Source organism: Pteropus medius, unplaced genomic scaffold, assembly GCF_902729225.1.
Source record: "Pteropus medius unplaced genomic scaffold, Ma_sr-lr_union100, whole genome shotgun sequence".
Lineage (NCBI taxonomy): Eukaryota > Metazoa > Chordata > Mammalia > Chiroptera > Pteropodidae > Pteropus > Pteropus medius.
The window spans coordinates 7,077,559-7,100,218 of record NW_024351731.1 but is presented as its reverse complement, the minus strand read 5'-3'; the positions used below and the strand labels follow the sequence as shown (position 1 = coordinate 7,100,218).

General features: G+C 59.9%; 3 protein-coding genes across 9 annotated transcripts in view; 2 read left to right on the top strand and 1 right to left on the bottom strand.

Annotated features, from left to right (window-relative positions):
• Nucleotides 1-7,175, bottom strand: part of ZNF623 (zinc finger protein 623) — a 10,962-nt gene extending 3,787 nt beyond the window's left edge. The window contains exon 1 of one of the 3 annotated variants that reach the window (XM_039846001.1): nucleotides 7,033-7,175. The gene's annotated coding sequence lies outside the window, so the exon portion shown is untranslated. The other 2 variants (XM_039846003.1, XM_039846002.1) reach the window with 2 other exon arrangements.
• A 3,283-nt stretch (nucleotides 7,176-10,458) lies between these two features.
• GFUS (GDP-L-fucose synthase) lies at nucleotides 10,459-15,446 on the top strand. Of its 4 annotated transcripts, none has more exons than XM_039845999.1 (11): nucleotides 10,459-10,572; nucleotides 11,543-11,699; nucleotides 12,034-12,148; nucleotides 13,227-13,355; nucleotides 13,434-13,507; nucleotides 13,707-13,840; nucleotides 13,963-14,027; nucleotides 14,335-14,401; nucleotides 14,514-14,593; nucleotides 14,797-14,896; nucleotides 15,089-15,446. In XM_039845999.1, the coding sequence occupies exons 2-11, from the start codon at nucleotides 11,554-11,556 to the stop codon at nucleotides 15,142-15,144; spliced, it is 966 nt and encodes a 321-aa protein (XP_039701933.1). In that variant the 5' UTR covers nucleotides 10,459-10,572; nucleotides 11,543-11,553; the 3' UTR covers nucleotides 15,145-15,446. The 4 variants fall into 4 exon arrangements, 3 of the variants coding, with proteins under 3 accessions (XP_039701933.1, XP_039701932.1, XP_039701934.1); XM_039845998.1 differs by having other exon boundaries at nucleotides 10,465-10,591; XM_039846000.1 differs by lacking the exon at nucleotides 10,459-10,572 and adding an exon at nucleotides 10,633-10,746.
• Nucleotides 15,447-17,803: 2,357 nt separating this feature from the next.
• Nucleotides 17,804-22,651, top strand: PYCR3 (pyrroline-5-carboxylate reductase 3). Of its 2 annotated transcripts, none has more exons than XM_039845997.1 (6): nucleotides 17,804-17,926; nucleotides 19,583-19,647; nucleotides 20,169-20,348; nucleotides 20,631-20,843; nucleotides 21,091-21,183; nucleotides 21,386-22,651. In XM_039845997.1, the coding sequence occupies exons 1-6, from the start codon at nucleotides 17,836-17,838 to the stop codon at nucleotides 21,566-21,568; spliced, it is 825 nt and encodes a 274-aa protein (XP_039701931.1). In that variant the 5' UTR covers nucleotides 17,804-17,835; the 3' UTR covers nucleotides 21,569-22,651. The 2 variants fall into 2 exon arrangements, with proteins under 2 accessions (XP_039701931.1, XP_039701929.1); XM_039845995.1 differs by having other exon boundaries at nucleotides 20,616-20,843.
• Nucleotides 22,652-22,660: the final 9 nt, after the last annotated feature.

Below are 22,660 nucleotides of genomic sequence, written 5' to 3'. Positions count from 1 at the left end.
CCCGGGCTCCGCTCCGCCCCACCGCCCCACACTGTCCCCGGCCCTTCAGGCCCCTCCGCCTCCCCGCCCAGCTCAGACCCCGCGGCCAGTGGCGCCCTGTCCATTCTGGGTTGTCAACCCCAAGCCTCTGCCCTCTGCTCCCGCTCCCGCCTCGCGTGGGAAACGCGTCGGGCCGGATCCAGCATCACTGCCGAGCTCTCCACTCAGACGCCTCGCCCGCGGCAGCCCCTGCACTGCCCAACTCCACGAGCCCATTCCCCGCCCTCCCTTCTCTCCTCAAATGTGCAACAGTCCCTCTTCCCTCTCAGCCGATGACAAAAGGTCCACTTTCTCCCGCCACGTTTACCAACCCGCCCTGTGACACGGGCTGAGCTGTCCTCAATCCAGGCAGAGGTCAAAACCCGCTGCTCTCGTCCACAGCACCACGAGCCTGCCCTGCGCAGCCCAGTGCACAACCCCAAAACGGCCATCGGTGGGGGCGGGCACAGTGGCAGGTGTTCCCACAAGGGATCAACAGACAGCAGAACTGCCACACATGACAACACAGCGTCTCACTAAGGTGCCACTGAGCAAAAGGAGGCCAGCACGAGTTCACGCTGCGCGATTCCATTCACGTGAAGTGTAAAAGCCAGGCCACAGTGACGGCTCCAGGGAGAAGGTAATGACCAGCGGGGACGCAGGGGGCTCTGGGGCCTGGCGGTCGCCTGGTCTGCGTCACTCAGTCTGCTCCTTCGGGAAAGCCTGTCCGGCCAGTGGTTAGCCTTACGCCGTCACCGGGTGCCGCGCCCAACCCGCCGCTTCAGCCTGATGCCCTCCGTCCAGCTCTGGAGTTCTCGCCCTGGGCACTGCCTCGGGGCAGGAGCCCACCTACCCCAAGGTGCACCCCCACCCGGGAGGCCCACTTGCACTTATCCAGCCCCCGCTGCATGACAATTCACAAGTCCAGCAGCAGAAAGCTGCACACCTGTCGCCTCAGCACTGTGGGCCAGGAGTCCAGCGCAGCAGGACTGGGGCCCTGCTCAGGCTCACGCACGTGTCACTGGGACGAGGCCTCGCCTGCACGCTCTGGGAAAGCCTGTCTCCACACTCGATCCGGTTCCTTGCTGGCTGTCGGTTCCCAGGGCCACCTGCGCCTTCCATGCAAACCCACGGCCTCCCCTCTCTGGCGTTTCCTCTGCGACCCTTGGCACAAGACCCTGCTTTCCAAGGGCTCGCGTGACGAGGTCTGCCCACCTGGAGAACGTCGCCAGCCTCCACACAGCTGGCAGGCGTGTGCCCCTCAGGAGCCAGCGTCACGCAGGGCCACCTCACCTGGGCCAAAGCGTGGCCAGAGACAGGAAGCCAGCGTGCCTGGGCCTCTGGGTGGCTACTCCAAAACGTCGTCCTGGCCCTAGCTGTGCTGCTAGGCCTGCTCCCTTCCGGGTGCACCAGCTGAGAGCTCACCCCAGTGGGGCCCCCACCCAGGAGGCTGCATCCCCGATGCCACCCCACAATCCCTTCTCGCCCCCACCCCCAGCGGCAGGAGAGACGGGCTGCTGCAGCCCCACACAGGCATGCCCTCCAAACCCATTGCTTTTTTTTTTTAATAATTATTTATTATTATTATTTACGCCTGCAGCACCTGGTCTTCCTAGGTGGTCTCCCATCCAAGTTCTAACCAGGCCCGACTCTGCTTAGCTTCCGGGATCAGACATCGGGCTTGTTCGGGGTGGCGTGACCACAGACCAGGGCCCGTGGCTCCACTGGGGCGAAAACCCAGGACCTTCTGCGTGTAAAGCAGACATGCTCACCGCTACACTATGAACCACGTCCTCAAAACCCGTTTCCAACGTGGCCACCGGGCATGAGTACGTGCCTCCGGGCAGAGCTAGGCAGGGGGGGCGCTGTGGCAGGTGACACGTGCCCCATGGCCACACAGCGCATCCTACTGCGCTGCTTCCTACTGAACAAGAAGTTGCAGGTGTGCACGTGAGACGACCAGCCCGCGGCCCTGCAGAACACACCTGGCGCCGGAGGGACCCCTCCCAGGGGACGTCTCTCCTACTGCAGGTGCACCCGCCCGTTTTTACATTTATTTACACACTGTCACACAGTATACTCCCTTTTGTCAGCTCCTTTTCAACCTCTGCCCAGCTTTGGTGGAATACAATTCACGGACCGTAGCACCATCTTAGAGTGCATGATTCGGTATTTTTTAGAACATCCCTAAGGTCAGGGAACCATCACCTCTCTAATTCCAGAAGGTTTTCATTGCCCAAAGGTGTCTGCAAACACTGACCAGCAGGCCCAAGGGTGTCCACTCTGCCACCGGGCCCAGCACCGCCCTGTGTGGACACATCGTGCCTCATCACACCCTCGGTCCCGCACACCTGAGCTGCTGCAGTCTGGGGCTGTGAAGGCTGCCCCGATGGCCCCCACCCACCTTGTGCTACACGGAGGCCCCTGCTCCTGCTGGCTGCATTCAAGCAATGCGGCTGCTGGGTCACAGGTCCCAGCGCTGCTTCGCTTTAGCAGCCACCTGTCAGGACACGCCTGCGCATCAACAGGGAACCACTGTGGCAGCGACCTGTGGGCGCGTCTCTGCGGCCTCCCGGTTACCCAGCTCGTTCGCTGGGTGGTGGAGACCGCACACAGGGAGGCCGGGACCTGTCTGAGTTTAGAGCGTGACCGAGTGAAGCTGCATTGGTGCCTGCTGAAGACAGCCACACGCCACCAGAGAGCCTGGCTCTGGGCAGAGGTAGTAACTATGGCTTGGGGTGGGACGAAGGGTGGCCACTGGGGTAAACTGCGGCAGAGAATGAAGACTGAGCAGCATCCTGCGTCCCTGCATGACAGCAATCCCACCTGAAACTTCCGTGAGCACATGGCCACCCATGTGCGACTAATTTCCTAGAGTCCCGTGGAGCTGGGTGTGACCCTGTGACCGAGGTCCAGCAGTGAGACAATAGATGTGTGCACCCCGCCTGTCTCCCACCCCACGGGACATGTGGATGAGGCAGAGCCACCACTCGCCTATGAGAAGGAATATAGGAAATCAGGTTTCTTGTTGAAAATCCCATTTTTGACTCTATTACAGCAACCAGAAGCGACACCCGCATTATGCTCGCGGACAGCCTATCAGCTGTGCAGGACAGGGGCTGGCACGCGTACACCGCTCTTGGGCAAAACCGGAGCTGAGCGCAGTCTGTGACTTTGCCCACTAGTCTGGTGACACAGCTTCCGGGAGCAGCAGCCTACTCGCTGTGGCTCTGTGACTCAGGTGACACAACGTATGACCACTGCCTGGTGGCATTCACCGAAAACGCTTTTGAGTCGAAGGCCCGCTAACTTGGTTTAAAAAAACCTTTCTCCCACTTATAAGAATTACTTTTAACTATTTTTCAAGATATTAGGGTCAATTATGCTAGTTGAGAAAAACTTTAAAGAAAAAAGTTGCCGTGAACTCACCGAACGACCAAGGGTTGTCACTCCTTTCTCTGCACCGATATCTTATAAAACCAGGACCACACTCCTGTCTCATGTCTGGTTCTGCTTTACTTTTATCTCTTTTTAATTCTTAGCAATTAAAAACATAAGATACATGTTGTAAAAATATTCCAAATGATAAAGAAATGTAAGCTAGAGGCAACGAAAATCTCCAGCAATTCAGCAGGTAGATGCTGTGAGCTGTGGAAACACATTCATCCAGATCTTTCCTGGGACAAAACCGATTTCACATTTACTCATGTACACACACGATTCTCAGTAAAGATGGGGAGCACACGACGCCCCGCCACCTGCAACAGTGCCCCATTCATATCCTGGCACTCGTTCGTCACATGGGTGTATGAGTGCTTTGAATGGTGTCACCGTCACAGCTCCTCACTGAATCCCTACTACAGACCGGGCACTGGCGGAGCATTTGCCCCTGTGCCGCCCATGTCCCGAGGAGGGGTGTCTGCTGAGGACCCTGCCCACTTACTCGACCCCTTCTCCTCTCCAAAGGGGTGCGGGGTTAGCCGAATGAATGGAAGGGGAGAAGAGCCAGGTGTGCAGCAGCCAGCCTCCTGCACAAGGGTGCAGGGTCCATCTGCTCCTCCCAGCCTCGGGTGTTCGGGGGCAGCCCCCCAAGGAGAGGCTGCAGCCATCCTGCACCGCGTATGAGCAGGCACGAGTCCATCTAACCGGCACTCAGCCTGAGGACACCACTGTCGCCCCAGCCCGTGACCAGGGGAAAGGGAGCCTTTCCTGCTTCGCACGCCTCACTGGTTCAAGCACAGGTGGGGGTGCTATTCACCTGCACAACCCGAGCCCGAACCAGGTGTACCAGACCTGCGCCGTCTTGTGCGCCCCTCCCAACCGCAGGAGGCAGACGTTCCTTCTTTATTTCACAGATGATGAAGCAGCCTGAGAGTCACCTACCCAAGGTCACTCAGTACGTGGCCGAGTTAAGGCTCATGTGCACGTTGGCCTCCACTGCCCATTTCCCACTGTGAAAGATGTGTTCCCCTCCCAAGTGTGATCTGTCACTTTTACAGGATATTTTGCTTAGATGAGCTGTGATTAGAATTACAAAAGTAACCTTGTATTTTAAGCTGTGATTTTTCTTAATTAAAAAATGGGAGGTAAGACGTTAGCTTTTGTGTTTTGGAAGTCAGTGATGTGTTCTGATTTTTATGTTTAAAATTACCTTTACATTAAAAAAGTTAAAAATCACTGTTATACAACCTGAAAACAGCTGCATCTGCTTACAAGAACATAGCTTTAAAAATGTGTATGCCGCTTAATGTTTTCATAGTTTTTTTAACTTTAGAAAGTTTTCGGAATCAAAAATACCTTGCCTTGAATAAGCATTTATCTGAAAATCATCAATCTTTCAGTTTATGCTTAGCTCCTTTTTCTTCTGTGAATTCAAGAAAAATTAAATTGATACTCTTTCATTTAAAGAAACCTGAATGAAATGAACAAAAGGAAGTAAAAATACACCCGACTTCTGGTTCCACAACACACCAGGCTAACGCGGTCCACCCCGTTATAACACATAGAATTGGCTGGATCAAATGTAACCTGAAATTGTCTAAACACCGCTGACGCTGAGATGGGCCACCCTCGGTGCCGGAAGCAAAGCGGGAGCTCAACTGGGGGCGGGGGCCTGTGTGCTGCCGGGTGGCCCTGGGGTGGCCGAGGGGAGCCAGACGCTGCACTGGGACCGTTCCCACACCCACACGGGTAAGGGGCACACGGCCTGGGCCGGAGGTCGGCCAGACGCCCTGTCTGTTGCTTGCGGCCTAACGCGAGGGAGCAGGAGGGTTTGCCAAGCTTCCGCCTTGAGAATAACAAGAGGAGCGGGCCCGAGTGAGGCACGGACCAGACTCCCCTGCGAATCTGTCCCCTGTGCGTGCCTGTGGCTGCCACTGTCACTGACCTGTGTCCCTGCCGCTGCGGCTCTGAAGGGAACCGAGTACCTGCTGTGTGCTTCTTGTTTTATGTTCTCCTCACAACTGTCCGTGGGGTTCAGGGAGGGGACCTCCCGAAGGCCATACCAGTGAGAGTGCCGTCTCCTCCGTGGCCCATGGCCATTTGGTTTCTGCTCCCGAGGACACCAACGCCTTCCTCCCTGACCCGAGGGGCACTGGGCGTGCCCGGCAGCTCCTTGAACTGTGCCAATGGCACTGCCCTGTTCCAGTTCAGCTGCTGCCCTGACCACCCTTTCCCTGCCAGCCCGCGGGTGTCGCCTGGGCCTTCTCAGCTATCGTCCCCAAGACCCTTCCAGGAGTGACGGACCCCTCGCCATCGCCCCAGGAGAGACTGGAGCCATGTGTGTAGGCTTGTGAAAAAATAGAGCGATCCCTCCCAACTTCTCACCGTTATCTCCCATAGGAGGGCACTGTGGGTATGGCCGGTATTAGGAGGGAGAGCAGGGAGGTAGACAGGGTAAAGGGGGTCAGATATATGGTGACAGGAGGAAATATGACTTTGGGTGGTGAACACACAATGCAATATACAGATGATGTATTATTGAACTGTACACTTAAAACCTGTATGATCTTATTAACCACAATACAACCCCGGTAATTTTACTTTTTAAAAAGGGGGAGAAGATACTGTGACAAGGTTACATCTACAATAGGAACTAAAGTCCCGCCTCTGTGGACAGGAGCAAGGTATCACCTGGAGCCATGGTCAGATTGGCATCTCTCAGGTCCCAAGTGGGCAAAAGACGTTTATTGCTCTCGCTCACTGGGACTGGACCTCAGAGGAAGGAAGTGCTGCGGGACCACGACAGCGTGAGTGCTGCCCACAATCTGCTCGAGTTCAAAGCCGGTCTCCAGCTAACACTCTCGGGAAGTAGATCTCAGGCCCTGAGGATCCCACACCACTATGTAGCCAGCGGGTGAGGAGGTGAAATGCTCCCAACATCGGAGAGGCTGCCGCTGGGATTATGCAGACATCTCGGGAAAGGGACCCTCAGGAAAAAGCCAGGTCAGCGCAGCCAAACCCCCTCTCCCCACCCACGATCGTCCTCCAGGCCCAAGGGTGGGACGACATCCTGTCCGTCACATCTTCCTGGCCACCTCTATTCCCGCCAGGGCAGGTGCGGCTCTGCATCTCCTCTAGCATCGGGGGGCTCGAGGCCCGGGCCACTTTCCCAGCGTCGTTTGGAGAGCCCCCCCCCAGGATCTGGAGAAAGGAGGCCAGCTTAGAGCCGAACCCAGAGCTACCCGCGCCTGCCCCCTCACCCCCACGCCCAGGCCCAGGCCACCGCGGAGAGTAGCGGGCTGGAGAACTGCGACACAGATGCTGAAGCTAGAGGCTCTGCGGTTGGAAGGGTGGCCCCTCAAACCGGGATTTACCCACGTGTCCTTCCTGAGAGAGAAGCTGCGGGCCACGGGCCGGACTGCAGCCCCGCGGGTCGGTCGTGACGGCTGCCGGGACGCCAGATCCCCAAGGCCCAGGCTTCGCGGAACCCGTGCGGGGCAGGCCGCATTCAGCTCGCCCGCCCGCCAGGAGGGCCCTTCCGCCCTCGCCCGCGGCCCGGAACGCGCCACTCACCCGGCGCCCAGCGGCGAGAAGACGGCGCGCGCCCCGCACGCCGAGCCCCGGCAGCCCGCCCCGCAGGCCCGCCGACAAAGCCCGCACCGCCGCCGGCACGCCGCGGCCGGAAGTCAGCCCGAGGCCCCTCCCGGGGAACTTCCGGCGCCGCTCTAGGCGCGCCAGGGCCGGCCGGCCTCTCGGTGGTTTGGACTTCCGGCCGGGTGAGCGCTGGTCGAGGGGCGGCGGTGGGTCGCACCCTGGTCCCAGATGCTGAGCGGATCTGTAACCTCTGCGCTCCGGAAGCCCTGAGCGTGGCTTGTTCCCCAGCGTAAATGGTCACTGGAGTTTCTTATAAAAAGAAAGAAAAAGGAAAAATGACTGATCCAGATGCCAGGAAGGTTTGTGGTTGGCGCTGTGCCAGCGCCGAGCCCAAATCCTGAGGGACAGAGGCACTCGTGAGTGTGTGACTCGAGGTCCTCTGCGATAGGGGCGCAGCACTGCCCAGGCTGTAAAAGGGGTGAAGACTGTCCTAGGAACAGGAGCGCCCGGGACAGGGTTCCTAAACCCGCTTTCGACAGTCTCCAGGGGAACCTGTTCATTCCCGAGTCTACCCAGACTCGCGGAACCAAATACTCAGACCACTGGTCTGTGCCTTCAGCGAGCTTCCTAGGTGAGCCACGGCAAGTAGCCAAGGCGGATGGGGCCCGTCCGTGGAGCAGCCCTAATGGGGACTGAAGGGTACAGGAGAGAGGCTGGAGACCCAAGCCGGGGGCGAGGCACCTGGGCGTGGCCTGTGGAGACAAAGCGCGGAAGAGCCAAGCGGGGCCTCGGCAGGGTCCCGCCCACTGCGCGCTGGACCTGTCGGGTCGTGGGGCCTGCAGCCTCGGACTCAGCTCCCGAACCGCCCCTGCTCCGCCTTGGGCGCCTGCTTGATCCGGGCAGTAGGTCGGGCTGGCTCGTGAGCTTTGCGACCGCCGCAGTTCCTGCCCCGCAGTCCGGCCCACGCTGCGTCCACAACTAGCGACCAGTCTTGGCCGGCGCCCCTTGACTTTTCCCGCTGGGGCCGCTTTGCGCCAGCCCAGCTCCCGGTCTTATGTGTCGATCGCGCGCCCGGTGCTCACGGTAGGGTGTAGTGGCAATAAAGTCAACATTAAGTTCATAAGATGCAAAGATATGGTGGAATGTTGCCAGAAATAAAGGAAAAGACATGACACGGAAATACTAGATGTGAAACAGGAGGCAATGAAGGAAAACACATCGGAATACCTTCCTTAGGGGAGGAACAGGTGTGTAATCATTGCGTTATGTTGGGAAGGGCTCAGAGGAAGTTTGGAAAGGCTTTATGGGCATGTGCTTTACGTGGGTATCAGGTGGACAGGGGGTGGGCTGGAATGGACATCTCTGGTTTTAGCTTCTTCCACATCCATCCCCTCCCTTTTTCTTTTTGTAAAAGTGCCTCAGTTTTGGGTTTTGGTGCTTCCTAGGATCCGGTGCCACACAGTAACAGTGGCGCTGGCAATCTGGGTGCACCCCCTCCCTGTGCCACCTGGTCAACTTGTGACTAAGGCTACCGCAATGCCACCCTCTTCTCCGGTCTTGCCCTGAAGGCAATGTGAAATCAGGTGATGTCCTGAGCCTATTTTTTTTTTTTCCTTAGACTATTCTGGTCACCATGGGCCAAAGGTTGTGTAGGATCCAAATTAAATTTTTATTATAACCACATAGTAATTTTGCTAAAATGAGGACAACTAAATTGTATGGGATGGATATATAAAGATTCGGGAATTATGGTTAACTTTATTAACCAATCCTGCCAGCACGTCACCAGAACATCTAGACATGCGATAATTAAATGTAGTCATCTCCGATATTTTGCTAACTTCCAGTCATAAAAACCATAGTTTTATGGAGCTTTAAAATTTTTATAATTATGGAATATACTTATCATAATAAGTTGTTGTCAAGGTCTTGTTAACCTAAAAACAAAAAAGGCCTTTCAAAGTGAGTGGCAACAAGCATTTATTTGAGATCAATAAGAATCGCTATTCAAGAAGCACTGATTCAGGCAGAAAGCCAAATGTTCTGATTAAGAGACAAAGGTGAGGGGTGTTTACTAGAAGGGGGGGCGGACAGTTACATCAGAAGAAGGGAGGCATCTCTATCAGTGCAGATAACGTGAAATAGGGATGTTAATTCTAAACAATGTTTAATTTTCAGGCCCGTAGGTTGTCCTCAGTCCAGTAGTCACAATATCTACTTTCTTGTTATCTTTGCAAATAGTTCATGGGGGACACAAAGTTGCTTTAGGCCCCGGTCCATTTCAACATTCCAAAGATTTGAGGGACGAGACATACAAGGCAGTTCCTCTGGCATGGCAGCTCTGGCTCCATTTTAAAGCGGCTCCATTTATATTATTTTGACAGTAGGAGGAAAGAGCACATTTTATTTATCAGTTTGTTAACTTAGTTCGTTGCTTTTAAATACTTGATTTAGATAGAAGCCATGAATTGTCACTTGGGATCCAGGAAGGCCTGGGCAGGCCTGTCACCAGCCTCCCAGGTAGGCGGGGGACAGCGCTCTGAGCAGTGAGGCCTTGCCTTTCTTCCCCAACAAGCAAGGTGACCCAGGGAGGGCAAGGCAGGCCTGGTCGTAGGGAGATGGCACGGCCATTCAAAGAAGGGTGCAAGGGAAGGAGTTTGAGATGTGACGGCAGGACATCTGGGCACAACAATTCACCAGCTACATGAATAGTCAAGGCCTCGAGGATGAAGATGACTGAGTAGAGGCCTGGAGAGACCACAGAGACTGACCGAGAAGAGCGCTTCCCCACTCCTGGCATCTACAGACCAGTTCCTGTCAGCTCTGCCACCCACTGGCCCTGTGGCTGTGCAGTTATTCCATGCCTCTGAGCCTCGGCACCTGAGCTGGTATTCCCCTGTTGAGGAAAGCCCTCCCTCCCTGGTGTGCTGATTACTAAGCCGGCCCCCAATTCTCCACTCTCTCTGCAACCGCGTCCTTTGCAGGTGCTCGGTCGGTCTGGGGAGCAGTATAGGCGCTACCTGGAGTCCGGCTGGGGGCTGCCTTTGGCCAGGGTACCGCGGGGAGGCGACAGTGTAAGGGGGCTGCAGCTCTGCTTGGCCTTCTCCCTCCTGGAAACCCGTAGCCGGCCACCACCCGGCCTGCGGGCGGCAGAGCACGAGTCCATCGAGGCCCAGGTTGAGCCCAGCCAGCAGAGCGCCCGCCGGGCGGTAACTACCGCGCCTCCTAACTCAGGCTGCGGAGCTTCTGGCTGCGCGGCCCCTGCTCTCGCATTTCCCCACGCTCTCCAGCAGGGTGCTGGGAGCACCTCGGCTGGGTTAAGGCGGTTGCGGGTACCGCCCCAGGAGCGGCCCCCATGATGCCGCGCAGCCCCGGACTCCACTTCCCAGCACCGCCCGGGCGCCTCGCGACGATCCACGTCCCAGAATGCCGTGGGAGGGCCCCGCCTCTCCGCCTGGCCCCGCCCCTTCCGCTCGACCTCTGCGCGCGGCTGGGGGATTTAGCCATCGCTGGCTGCAGGTCCTCAGCTGCCTGGCAGGTGGAGTAGGGGGCGGGTGGGGTAGGGCGCTGGTGAGACGGCTCTGGCTACCTAGGGAACTCCCGAGGGCGCGGCCTGGCGAGCCGGGGCCAGGCCCTGGGAACTGTGACAGAGCGCTGAGGGGTGCTGGGACCTCGGGGTCGTGGGAAGAGCCGGTGGGTGTGGGAGCGGACCCGCGGGCATGGAGGTAGCCCTGGGCCTGAGGAGTGATGGGGGCGTGTTAGGGGGCTTGGCCGCTGTGGGGTCTTCCCCACAGGCCTGTGCGGTCGCGGTCGCGGTCGCGAGCAGCAGATGTCTGGACAGGGCCCCTCTGGTCGGGGCTGGACGCGGGATCCTGCAGCGGGGTCAGAGGCGTCCTGTAGGGGCCCAAGCAAATTTCCACCCCCTAGGATAGGGTTCTCGAGGGTGGTGGTGCACCTGAGGTCCCTCCAGTTCTGAGCCAGAAGCACGACCTACCCAGGAGGAACTGGGCCGGCAAAGGCTTTCAGCGACCAGGCGGCCGCCGGTTCCTCGTCTGTAACACACAGGCTTTAGCCGGGAGCCCCCAGCGCCAAAGTTATCTGCCTCCCATCGTGTCAGCCCAAGGGGAGCCAGTGCTCCCTGTCTCAGCCCAGTGGGGGTCTGTGTTGGGCCTACAGGGTGGAACCTGCACAGGCTCTCCTGGCTGGTGGTAGCCCGGAGGCCCCCGCGTGGTTCTAGGCAGAAGGCTCCCTGAGGAATGGGGCTGGGAGGAGAGGATGATTCGGTCCAGCTGGGTCTCTCTGGTCCCCAGTGGGCGTCTCTCCTCCCGAAGCGCATCATCCTGTGCCAGTTGCCCCAGAGAGCCCTGTGCCAGCCCTTGAACAGTTGTGGGGCCCAGGGCCAAGGGCAGTGACCCCAAGCAGGGGCATCTCAGGGGAGTTGATGATGTTGGGAGCACGATGGCCTCAGCCTCGCCCTTTGGCCCTACAGGTGCAGCTGACATGGGTGAGCCCCGGGGGTCCGTGCGGATCCTGGTGACAGGGGGCTCTGGGCTGGTGGGCAGAGCCATCCAGAAGGTGGTAGCAGATGGGGCCAGGCTGCCCGGAGAGGAATGGGTGTTTGTCTCCTCCAAGGACGCCGACCTCACGTGAGTGGGCCCATTCCTAGAGCGCCCCCATAGGCCGCTTCAGACAGAGCTCCGAACCAGGCCTGTCCTTGAGCTTGGTGGCCTCATGTCTGCACCCTCCGCACCAGATGGCTGGTGTGGCCTGGGTGGGTGCAGTTCTGCTCCTAGGCAAACACCCTCCCATCTCTTCCTGGAAGCCAGCGCCCTCACAGCGGCCGGTGCCTGAACTGGCCACTTTCCCTTTGGCAGTCTATCCGCCATCAGCCCTGTCCAGTTTCTGTCCCCAGTACCTCAGTCCCAGGGTGCTAGTTCCCTCAGGCCTTCAGGGGACCCCTGATGGCCCGGCTCCTTCCAGGGACGCTGCACAGACCCGAGCCCTGTTTGAAAAGGTTCGGCCCACACACATCATCCATCTTGCCGCGATGGTGGGAGGCCTGTTCCGGAATATCAAATACAATTTGGACTTCTGGGTAAGTGAGGGGCCCAAACGAGTGCTGCAGCCAGGAGCTGGGCTCTGGGAACTTCCTGGCCAGCTTCCCACGTTCATGTTCTGGCCCCAGGAAGTCCCTGGGGGTCAGGGCTAGGCACAGCCTGATGGGGGCCCCCAATGACCCACACTTGATCTGTAGGAAGAGGGGCGTACAGGCGGACCTGGGACATTTGACCTAATATGACCCGACTGGTGGGTTCGGGGAGCTGAGAGGAGTCAGTGTTCTGTGTGGCTTGGGGCTGCTCCCTGTCTCCACTCCGGCCTGCTCCCAGGATCTCTCTGGTCCCGCTGCACTAAGCGAGTCCCAGCACGCGCTCCAGGGTACAGAGGTGTGAACTGGGTGCTGGGTCTGCGCTGTGTGCCCCGTGGTGGGGGGCAGGAGGAGATTGGGGTTCCGCAGGCTGCACTGCTGCACCGTCTCCAGGCAGCTGGCCTTGGCATGGTTTGGCCCTGCATCAGGCACTGGGGTGGCAGAGGCTCAGACCGGATTCTGCCCTGGGGGCCCCTGTCACCCTGGGCCCACCTTGTCTCAGCCACAGCCTTCCCAGCAGGCTGCCTAACTGCCACCTCTCCCTTCTCCCCAGACCAGTCCAAATGCCCTGGCCGTCTCATATCCAATTTCCAGAAGGAGAGGTGGGGCCCCAGGAGTGTGGGGCTGGCCCAAGGCTTCACTGCTCCTAGGCACCTGTGGGGCTGGTGGCTGGAGGGGCCCCTTCTACCTCAGGGCCAGATCACGCGAGCTCTATTCCTCCCTCAGCAGCCCGTGTGGATGGGGCCCAGCCTTGAGCTGAGGGGTGCAGCCCTCCTCCGGGACCCTGGGAAGGCAGGGCCAGACCCTCCTACAGCCCCAGAAGGGTTCTGCCAGCTATGGGTGTAATAGGACAGGGGGGCAAGCAAAGACTCCATCCTGCCCTGGGGAAGCAGTTAGGACAAGGAGGCTCAGGTACTGCCGAGGTCGGAGGGCCAGGGTATGTCTCGCTTCTGCTGAGGGAGCAGGTAAGGGCTGGGGTCTTGCCTGGAAGGCCTGAACCCGTCACTGACCGCCCCCCCCCATCAAGAGGAAAAACATGCACATCAACGACAACGTCCTGCATTCCGCCTTCGAAGTGGGAGCCTGCAAGGTGGTCTCCTGCCTGTCCACGTGCATTTTCCCTGACAAGACCAGCTACCCTATCGATGAGACCATGGTGAGAGGGGAGGCCGGCTGGGGGCGGGGCCTGGGCTGGGGCGGGGCCTAGAAGCATAGGTTTTCTCTGCTCCGCCAGATCCACAACGGGCCCCCGCACAGCAGCAACTTTGGCTATGCCTACGCCAAGCGGATGATTGACGTGCAGAACAGGTCCTCCACCTGTCCACCTGGGGCCAGCCAGGAGTGGGGGAAGAGGGCCGCGTGTCCCCGGGTGGGTGGGGCCCTGCGGGTACCCGGTGGGCCTCCCCGCCCTCATCTCCCTCGCTTGCCAGCCTCCGGCTAATAAGCCAGGGAGGGGCGGGTGGGTGGTCCCAGGGCGAGGGCCAGAGAACACGCGGTGCCTCTGCAGGGCCTACTTCCAGCAGCACGGCTGCACCTTCACCGCGGTCATTCCCACCAATGTCTTCGGGCCCCACGACAACTTCAATATTGAGGACGGCCACGTGCTGCCGGGCCTCATCCACAAGGTGCACTTGGCCAAGAGTGAGTGCCTGCCGCCCAGCACCGACCAGGTCACGGTCCTCTTGGGGTTCCTGGGTCTCAGCTGGGAGGAGTGTGGTGGCTGGCACAGCCAGCCCTGACACCCGCCCTCCCTGAATCCACAGGCAGCGGCTCAGCCCTGACGGTGTGGGGCACAGGGAGGCCTCGGAGGCAGTTCATCTACTCCCTGGTTCGTGCAGGAGGGTGCACGGTTGTCCCCACAGTGTCTCCCTGGGCCTGCCATGCTGGCTGTGGGGAGGGTCTGAGCCCCTGTAGGCGCCTGGCCCCATGGAAGTTTTGGGTGCAGCTCTGAACTCAGTGGGAGAAAGGACTCGGCCATTGGGGCAGAGCTGGCTGAGGACTGCCCAAAGGGAGGAGCCCCTGGCCCTAGTGGGGCCTGCCCTATGCCCCCATTGGACAGGTATGCGCAGGAGAGGTACCCTGTGGTCTCGTTTGGCCGTCACTGGTGGCCTTTAACCCTGCCTGTCTGATGCCAGGACCTGGCCCGGCTCTTTATCTGGGTCCTGCGGGAGTACAGTGAGGTGGAGCCCATCATCTTGTCAGGTGGGCATCCTGCAGCCCCACCCCACCGCATCTGTGGGACGTTCTGGGGGAGGGGTGGCAGGGGCCAGGCAGAGGGAGCCTGACCCCGTCCGGGACCCCTCTCTCCCCACAGTGGGCGAGGAGGACGAGGTTTCCATTCAGGAGGCAGCCGAGGCTGTGGTGGAGGCCATGGACTTCCACGGGGGCATCACCGTATCCTTTGGCATATCTAGTGGGCACTGGGGGCCTCCCCTCCCTGCCAGAGGCTGTGGTCTGGTCTGGCACATGGTGGTGCTCACCCTGGCCGCTGGGGCTTGGTATGCTGCTCTGTCCCAGAGCTCCCCAGGGAAAGGCAGAGGAAGGTGGAGGAGAGGGTGGGGGCTGCCCTTCTGCTCTGACCTTGACCAGGCCCCCAGTTTGATACGAGCAAGTCAGACGGGCAGTTTAAGAAGACAGCCAGTAACGGCAAGCTGCGGGCCTACCTACCGGACTTCCAGTTCACGCCCTTCAAGCAGGGTGAGGCCCCTGCCCCTCCCTGGGCCTCAGCTTTCTACTGCCACCTGGGGGTGGATGCCTTGCCATTTGGGTCTTCAGACCTTCATCTGGGCCGCAGGACACAGGGGTGACTGCCTTACATCACTGGGGGCGGCACCCTCCCTACCTCCCATGGAGGTTGGTGCAGCTCTGGCCCTCGCCTGCCCTCTGCAGCCGTGAGGGAGACCTGTGCCTGGTTCACCGACAACTACGAGCGGGCCCGGAAGTGAAGCATGGCAGGGCCGGCGCCCGCCTCCCTTAGGCCAGTCAGCTGACAGAGCCCAGTGGCAACCACCCTCAGTCCCTGCCAGGAGTCCAGGGCACTGCCCACGACGTGGGCCCACGTTCCACGCCTCCGCCAGGGTGGCTCCCGGAAGCTGTCCAGCAGGGCCACCACTCCTGTTCACCCTCAGGGATCCCAGGCCTGGCCAGGCCTGGCAGCTGGCTCCCCGGCGCCAGTGCCCGAGTTCTGAGCGTGTCTACTGATCTTGCTCTCCCACCCCCGGGAGCCAATAAAGTGCATTTCACAGGCCTGGTCCTGGCAGCTCTGTGCCCCCTGTGCCCCACACCAGGCACTGCCTCCCCGAGCCTGGCCAGCCCCAGGACCCACTGTCTCCCTGTTGACCGCTCAGCCTCCAAGAGCTGCTGGCCAACTGTCCCTGGGGCGGCGGAAGCCAGAGATATGGAGAGGCAGGTGTGTGGGCAGGAAGTAGGCAGGCCTCGGGGGTGAGAAGGGGTGGACTGTTGGCCAGTGGGATATAGGCAGAACATTTCTTGCTGAGGCCATGGCCATGAGCAGGCCTGATGACCTGCGCTCCCTTGAGCTCCCTTCAGCCCCAGGGCTTTTGGGGAAAGAGGCTGGATCTGGCAGAGTGGGGTGGATCTGAGGGGAGGATGGTGAGTGGGTGGCTCAGCCTTTCCTGGGACTGTAAGAGACAGATGGGCCCGGCCTGGGTGATGGGGCCTCACCTGCCCTTCTCCCACGGACAGTAACAGGTGTCACCCGGGAGTGCCCGCTGGGCCTTGTGGGCAGAAAGGCGAGTGGCACGGGCTTCCCATTCTGTTTGAGCAGGGCAAAGTCCAGACAGGTTGAATGACAGGTACCCTGGCCAGCCAGTCAGTGCTGGGCCATGGGTCTAGGAGTACCCAGCTCCAAAGCCCCCCAGGCCAGTGCCTGATGGACTGCCTGCCCAGGACCAGGCACCTTCCCTGGCCTGAGGCCTGCCTTTCCCCAGGGCCCCTCCTGCCCGGGGCCCTTTGCCACCTTCGTGCCGATGACTCCCAGCTTTCTTCTTACCCAGATGTGCCTGCCACGTCCATTCCTTCCTACCACTCATCCAGGTGGTGGTGGCCGTCTTCCCTATTCCAGGCACACGAGTCCCAAACTCTGTTCCCGAGTCCAGCTGCCCTCACTGCATTCGTCACCACCTCCTCGCTCTCCGGCAAGCCCAGGTGTTCATTCCTTGGGCCTCCCCAGCTGGCCCCAGTGCCCTTCTCGTGTCAGTGCCTCCCTGCCTTTTAGGTTCCAGCTGAGGTCCTTTCTCTCTGAACCCCCACATTGCTATGCAAGGTTGCCCATCCGCTGTCCGGAAACTCCTGGGAGCCCCTTCTCCCCTCGGGACTTGGAGCTCCAGGCCCCAGGTCCGCCCTTTGCTGATGAAGGCTCTGCCTGTGTCAGGGTTGGGCGGGGGGGCGGGGGTGGGCGGTGCCTGAGGTGGAGCTGGATCAGCCAGGTGAGAACAGTGGAAAGGAGGCCTGGCACAGAAGAGTCCTGGACACACCTAGCAGGACACAAGTGGTGGTTGTGTGTCCTCAGTGTCCTCTAGGTTGTCCCGTGTGTATTTACCATAGAGGGGCTTTCTCCCCAGACAATGCATGTCCTCAGGCTGAGGGTCAGCTGTCAGGTCAGCTGCCATGTGGCACTCATCCCTGCCCAGAGTAGGGCCACAGTGGAGGCAATGTTGAATGAAATTAGGGAATTTCATCGTTGATGAGCTTAGAAAATATCAAAGTAGAGTTTAAAAGAAAAAAATCCTTAGAATACAATCTTAAACTTGGCAAACTATTTTTTTAAAACCCCACAACAATAGATCCTCAAGCCTTATTTTCCCCGTGTCAAGTAGAACTTACAAGCACACCCCACACACATCCCCACCTACCCCTGTCCGTCTCTTAAGATGGCCCCCGGCCCAGAGTCAAGCACTCCATCACTCCCAGAACCAACAAGAGGGGCCAGGTCTCTGCTGAGGCCCCAGGCCTAGGGAAGGCCTGCCTCCTTCCCTCAGCTTCCTGGGAGGCCCACGGAACCCGGTATCTGGTCTGGCTGGAGTAATTTCTTTAACAAAAAAGCTACAGACACCTGCTCACACATTTCACTGGCAGTGCTGATTTTATGCTGTCACCTCGAGCCGCTGCGGCTTGGGGAGTATCTGACCACAAGCTCTGACCAGGTAGTGCCCTGTCTTTCCCACCCGAGTCCACTCCCAGGTTCCAAATGGAGGATCCGGGCTCTCTGAGTACGGTGCTTTCGCCCAGAGAAGCAAGCGTGCGGCTGGCAGGGCCGGAATGTGGACCGTGTTTACCGGTCTTTCATCAGAGTTAGGGCGCATGTCCCTCCTGGAAGCTCAGCTGCCAAGCGACCACTGATCGGTAGCCTCCCGAACTGGACAGCCAGCACGACTCGCTGTCACCCCCATCACCGCAACCCAGGCCTTCTGCCCGCCGCGAGGGAGGATCCGGGGCGCCTCGGCCCTGCCACTTGCGGTGCCCCGCCCCAGAGAGCTGCGAGCCGCAGAGCGCCAGCCCGGGGCCGGGCGGGAGGGGCGGGGCGTGCTGCCCGGCAGCCAATGGACGAGGACGGGGCGGGGCGGGGCGGTGCAGCCCATTGGCGGTCCGCGGGGCCTGGGGCGGGCAGCGGCGAGATGGCGGCGGCGGGGTCCGACCCGTGGCGCGTGGGCTTCGTGGGCGCCGGCCGCATGGCGGAGGCCATCGCGCAGGGCCTCATCCGAGCAGGTAGGGCGCGAGGGGGCTTCCGACACGGGTCTGGTGTGGGAGAGGCGGGTTCACCTGGGCGGAGCTCACCTGCCCGCAAGGATGGAATCCCGCAGTCCCGGGGGGAGGGAGGAGCCCAGGCAGCCTGGGGCGTGCGCCCAGGGGTCCCAGAGTGCAGCGAGGCCGGGCGAGCGTGGGCCAGGGCCGACCCTGCCCCGGGACTCACTTCACCCGGAGAGCACGGCAGGAAGGGACGTGCGCGGGGAGACTTAGAGCCGGTGCTCCACAGCAGTCGCAAGTGGTCGTAGAGTTCTTGAGATGTGGCTGGTCCGATTTGAGAAGTGCTTTGAGTGTATAGAATAACATGTACACCGAATTTGGAAGATTTAGAATTATAAAGGAAAAGTAACATCTTTTAGTAGTTTTTAATATTGATTATGCATTGAACGGATAGTATTTTGGCTATGTTGGATTAAGTAAAATGTAATACATTTAGCTTCAGCTGTTTCTTCCTGTTTCGTGTGACTACTAGGAAATGTAGTTCACACAGTGCTTGGCATAGCACTCCCTTAGAGCCTGGGATCTCATGCCAACTCTCTGTCCTTTGTCTGGTTGCTTGCCTTCGGAGGCTTTTTTCTATTCGGATGCCAACTCCACTCCTGGCGGCATGGTACAGGATTTCTAAACCTCAGCACTAAGGACATTTGGGGCCAGATATTCCATCCTTTACATCATAAGAGTTTTTAGCGGCTTCCCTGGCCTCTCCCCACTAGATGTCAGTAGCACCTACCAATTGTGACAGCCAAAAAAAAGTCTCCAGACACTGCCTTAGTCACCTGCGGGGCGTGGGGATCTTCTCCAGTTGAGAACCATTGGTTTCCAGCAGGGGATGACAACGCTGGCTTGATCCTACTCCATGGAATTTAGAAACCTTTACGTGTAGGTATCGGGCTGGTTTTCTGCCTTCAGCCAGATATCGAAGTCCAGAGGGGTTAAAGTCACAAAAAGTTGACTGCAATTCTCAGGTGTCTTAAAACCCTGTAACGCACAGCACTATCGCCGTCCAGCTTCAGCGTCGAGTGCAGTGCGTGTCTGTGTGATACACAGTGGGTATACATCACTGCCACGGTTAATCAGTTCTGGGTTCAGGTTTGGGGTGTACTTCTGCCTTCCCGTTAGGCGTTACAGAAGTCTGACCTCCCCAGCCCCATGCTCCACAAACAGATGATTGCTACCAAATGGGCACTTATCCTCAGCTTTGACGTCCCAGCACAGATGCACCCCCTCCCAGGGAAGCTTGGCCCCCATTGGGCCTCCCTATCCCCCTGTTCCCCCCAGCCTTTCTGTTCCCAGAGGCAGAGGTCCCTGGGATCTGCATCCCCACAAGACAAGGCAGGCTTCTGGCCCCTGCATTGAGCAGGGCCTCTGGATTCAGCAGCAGCGGCAGCAGGCAGTGGCAGTGACTACTGATTAGAACTGAATGGATCTGATTGCTTGGTCTGGGCTGCATCAGGCACCCCTGCGAGCACATGGGTTTGTGGAGAGCCTCAGGCCAGCCAAGGGCCAGAGGGTCCAGGTGAGGCCGATCCTGAGAGAGCTTTCAGTAAAGGGCAGGCCAGGCCGGCTCCTCCTCTCCTTCCTCCCTCCTCACTGACCCCAGGTCTTGCCTTTCTTCGGGAAAAGTGGAAGCCCAGCATGTGCTGGCCAGTGCGCCAACTGACAGGAACCTCTGCCATTTCCGGGTGAGCCGGGGCCCAGCTTCTTTGAGTTGAGGCTGCCCCCCAGGGGCCCAGGGTGGCTCTTGGCTCCTGTCCCTCTGAGATACTTCTTGGGGCCAGAGAAGTGCTGCTTATGTAGCTAAAGTTTTGAGACTGTGCTGGGGAAAGGGAGGTCAAAGGCTAGACGGAAAGTCAAGGTCTGGAGGGCCAGGGCAGAGTAAAGGTGTGTGCATGAGTGTGCACGTGTGTGTATGCATGTGCATGCATGTATGTGTATGTTGGGATGGGCAGGGATGGCCATGGGTACTTACTGGGGTCAGAGGGCCCATGTTGGTGCTAACGTCAGGGGGTCCGTTGGGCTCAGGGTTGGTCCTGAGCAAGAGCGCGTGGTCTGGGTGAGTCCTGGGCTGCATGAGTCAGGAGTTGGGGTGGCACAGGAGAGATGCACGGAGACCCATGGGGAGGCAGGTGGGCTCCAGCTGGAAGAGCTGCAGTCTGGGAAGATGCCCACTTACCCCGTCCCGGCCCTGGTGTTCCTGGTGCAGGCTCTGGGCTGCAAGACCACTCATTCCAACCAGGAGGTGCTGCAGACCTGCTCACTTGTCTTCTTTGCCACCAAGCCCCACATCCTGCCAGCCGTCTTGGCAGAGGTGGCCCCCGTGGTCACCTCTGAGCACATCTTGGTGTCTTTGGCTGCTGGGGTCTCTCTGAGCACCCTGGAGGAGGTAAGTGGCCTGTGAGGATGAGGCTGTGACCCCAGAGTGGGCTCTGCTGGCCAGACTCAGCTTCCCAGCCCTCGCCATCCGAAACTGGCCCCAGGATGGGTGGGACAGGTGGCAGACAGCCTCTCAGCCATCCTGCAGAGATGGCCAGGTGGCTAAGGGACTAGGGTTGGGTTTCCTCTTGGTGCCGTACCTGGGAAGCTGGGGAGGGGGCCTGACTTGGGTGCGCACCTGCCTGGCAGGGCTGACCCACAAGTTCCTTGACTCCAGCCTCCTTCTGGCCAGCTGCTGCCCCCTACCGCACGGGTGCTGCGGGTCTCACCCAACCTACCCTGCGTGGTCCACGAGGGAGCCATGGTGATGGCACGGGGCCGCCATGCCGGGAGCAGCGAGGCTGAGTTCCTGCAGACTTTGCTGGAGGCCTGCGGGCAGTGTGAGGAGGTGCCTGAGGCCCAAGTGGACATCCACACTGGCCTCAGCGGCAGCGGTGTGGCCTTCGTAAGTGTTGTCTAGTCCCTGCCCCCACGGGCTGTCCCTCTGCAAAGCAGGGCTTTCCCGAGTCCCTGTGACTGCCCTGCCCTCAGGCCCAGCTGCCCGCGAGCTCTGCCTTCCTGGGCCCAGGCCTCAGCCTGGGTGCTGCACTGGTGGTTGGTGCTCTGGGCCCTATTCCTGAAGGCCCTGAGCCTTCTCAAGGCTGGGTGCTGTGTGCAGGGGAGTGCCGGCGCTGACACCACTGCCCCCACAGGTGTGCACCTTCTCCGAGGCCCTGGCCGAGGGTGCCATCAAGATGGGCATGCCCAGCGGCCTGGCCCACCGCATTGCTGCTCAGACCCTGCTGGTGAGTGATGGCGGCCGCAGGGGAGCATGTGGAAGGGGATGGGCCTGCGTGCCTCCTGGGAGCAGTGGGAAGGGAGACAGTGGGCCCAAGAAGCTCAGGCCGAGATCGGGGGACGCATGACGACAGGACAGAGTGGGGCTGAGCTGGAGAAGGGGCCCCCCCGCCTCTCCCAAGTCACTGGCTCCCAACGCCCCCTTCCCAGGGGACGGCCAAGATGCTGCTGCAGAAGGGACAGCACCCAGCCCAGCTGCGGACAGACGTGTGCACACCGAGTGGCACCACCATCTACGGGCTCCACGCCCTGGAGCAGGGCGGGCTTCGGGCAGCCACCATGAGCGCCGTGGAGGCCGCCACCTGCCGGGCCAAGGAGCTCAGCAGGAAGTAGGGGGCAGGCACAGCATGGGGGTCACAGTCTAAGTACCCAGAACAGCCCGGTCACCCCAGTCCTGCCCTCCCAGCCCCTTCCCGAGCACTGCGGTCCTCTGACCTGCAGGACCCTCACCGTTGCACAGTCTCCCACTCGGGGAAACTCAAGGGGGCAGGACTTGAGGGGTCCCCTCCCACCCTGGGCAGAAGGCAGTGTGGCGATGGCCACCATGAGGGCGACGTGGCCTCTGAAGGCCTGAGCACTGGCAGCGCTGGCCAGGTGGGCGAGGGTGTGAGCAGCGGCCCTGGCAGCCTGGCAGGCCCTCGTGGCTGTGTCACTGTAGTCAGGCTGGGGCACGGGAACACGTGAAGTCCGCACCAGAGACCCAGTCCCCCTCAGTGAAGCCAGGGGCGTTATGCCACCGCGTCTGTCCTGTCCTGTCCCTGGGTGGGGCTCCCCACTGCAGATGGCTCCAGGCAGCAGCAGGCTGGTTGAGGAACGGCCCCAGGCTTGGGAGGGTGGGCCCCTCTCCCAGACCCTAAGCTCCTGGCAAGTGGCAGATAGAGCTAGTCCTGATGGCCCTTCCTGGTCAGGAGTCCTCGAGGGTCCCATGCTCTGGCTTCTGGTGCAGGACCTGGCTCTCCAGCATGTCCCTGGACAGACCACCAGCTGGGAACTGGGGCCCAAGCGAGGCTGTGGGGACTGTGGGGAGGGGGCCAGCAGCGCCGTCCTCTGCACGGCCCCCAGGGTCGCTGGGCCTCTCTGCCCTCCACAGGCCCCAGGGGCTGGAGCTCCCCTGGCTTCCAGCCATAGGCCTGAGGTGACGGGAGGCCTGGCCTCAGTTACCTACTCTGCCACCTACCAGCTGAGGATTTACAAAAATGGAAATTGCTAGACCGGCCGAGGGCTCCCAAGCCCCATGCGGGGACCTCTCACTGCCCTCCTCCCGCCCAGGTCAGCCCCTCTCCCGCCTCCCACCTCACCCTGTTCTGGCCTTGGATCAGTCTGACTGGGCCCTGCTCCTTGTGAGAATGTCACCCTGAATTCATTTCCACACCCAATTCATCTGTGAAATGGGATTAAAGTTGCTGTTACATGGTACGGAGTGGC

Bases quoted from the DNA above. Each gene is read 5' to 3' on its own strand.
- GFUS (XM_039845998.1), top strand. From the start codon at position 10,480: ATGCCGTGGGAGGGCCCCGCCTCTCCGCCTGGCCCCGCCCCTTCCGCT. The intron at 10,592-11,542 runs GTGGAGTAGGGG...TTGGCCCTACAG, and splicing joins GGTCCTCAGCTGCCTGGCAG to GTGCAGCTGACATGGGTGAG. The intron at 14,028-14,334 runs GTTCGTGCAGGA...GTCTGATGCCAG, and splicing joins GGCAGTTCATCTACTCCCTG to GACCTGGCCCGGCTCTTTAT.
- PYCR3 (XM_039845995.1), top strand. From the start codon at position 17,836: ATGGCGGCGGCGGGGTCCGACCCGTGGCGCGTGGGCTTCGTGGGCGCC. The intron at 19,648-20,168 runs GTGAGCCGGGGC...TTCCTGGTGCAG, and splicing joins GGAACCTCTGCCATTTCCGG to GCTCTGGGCTGCAAGACCAC. The intron at 20,349-20,615 runs GTAAGTGGCCTG...CCTTGACTCCAG, and splicing joins CTCTGAGCACCCTGGAGGAG to CCTCCTTCTGGCCAGCTGCT.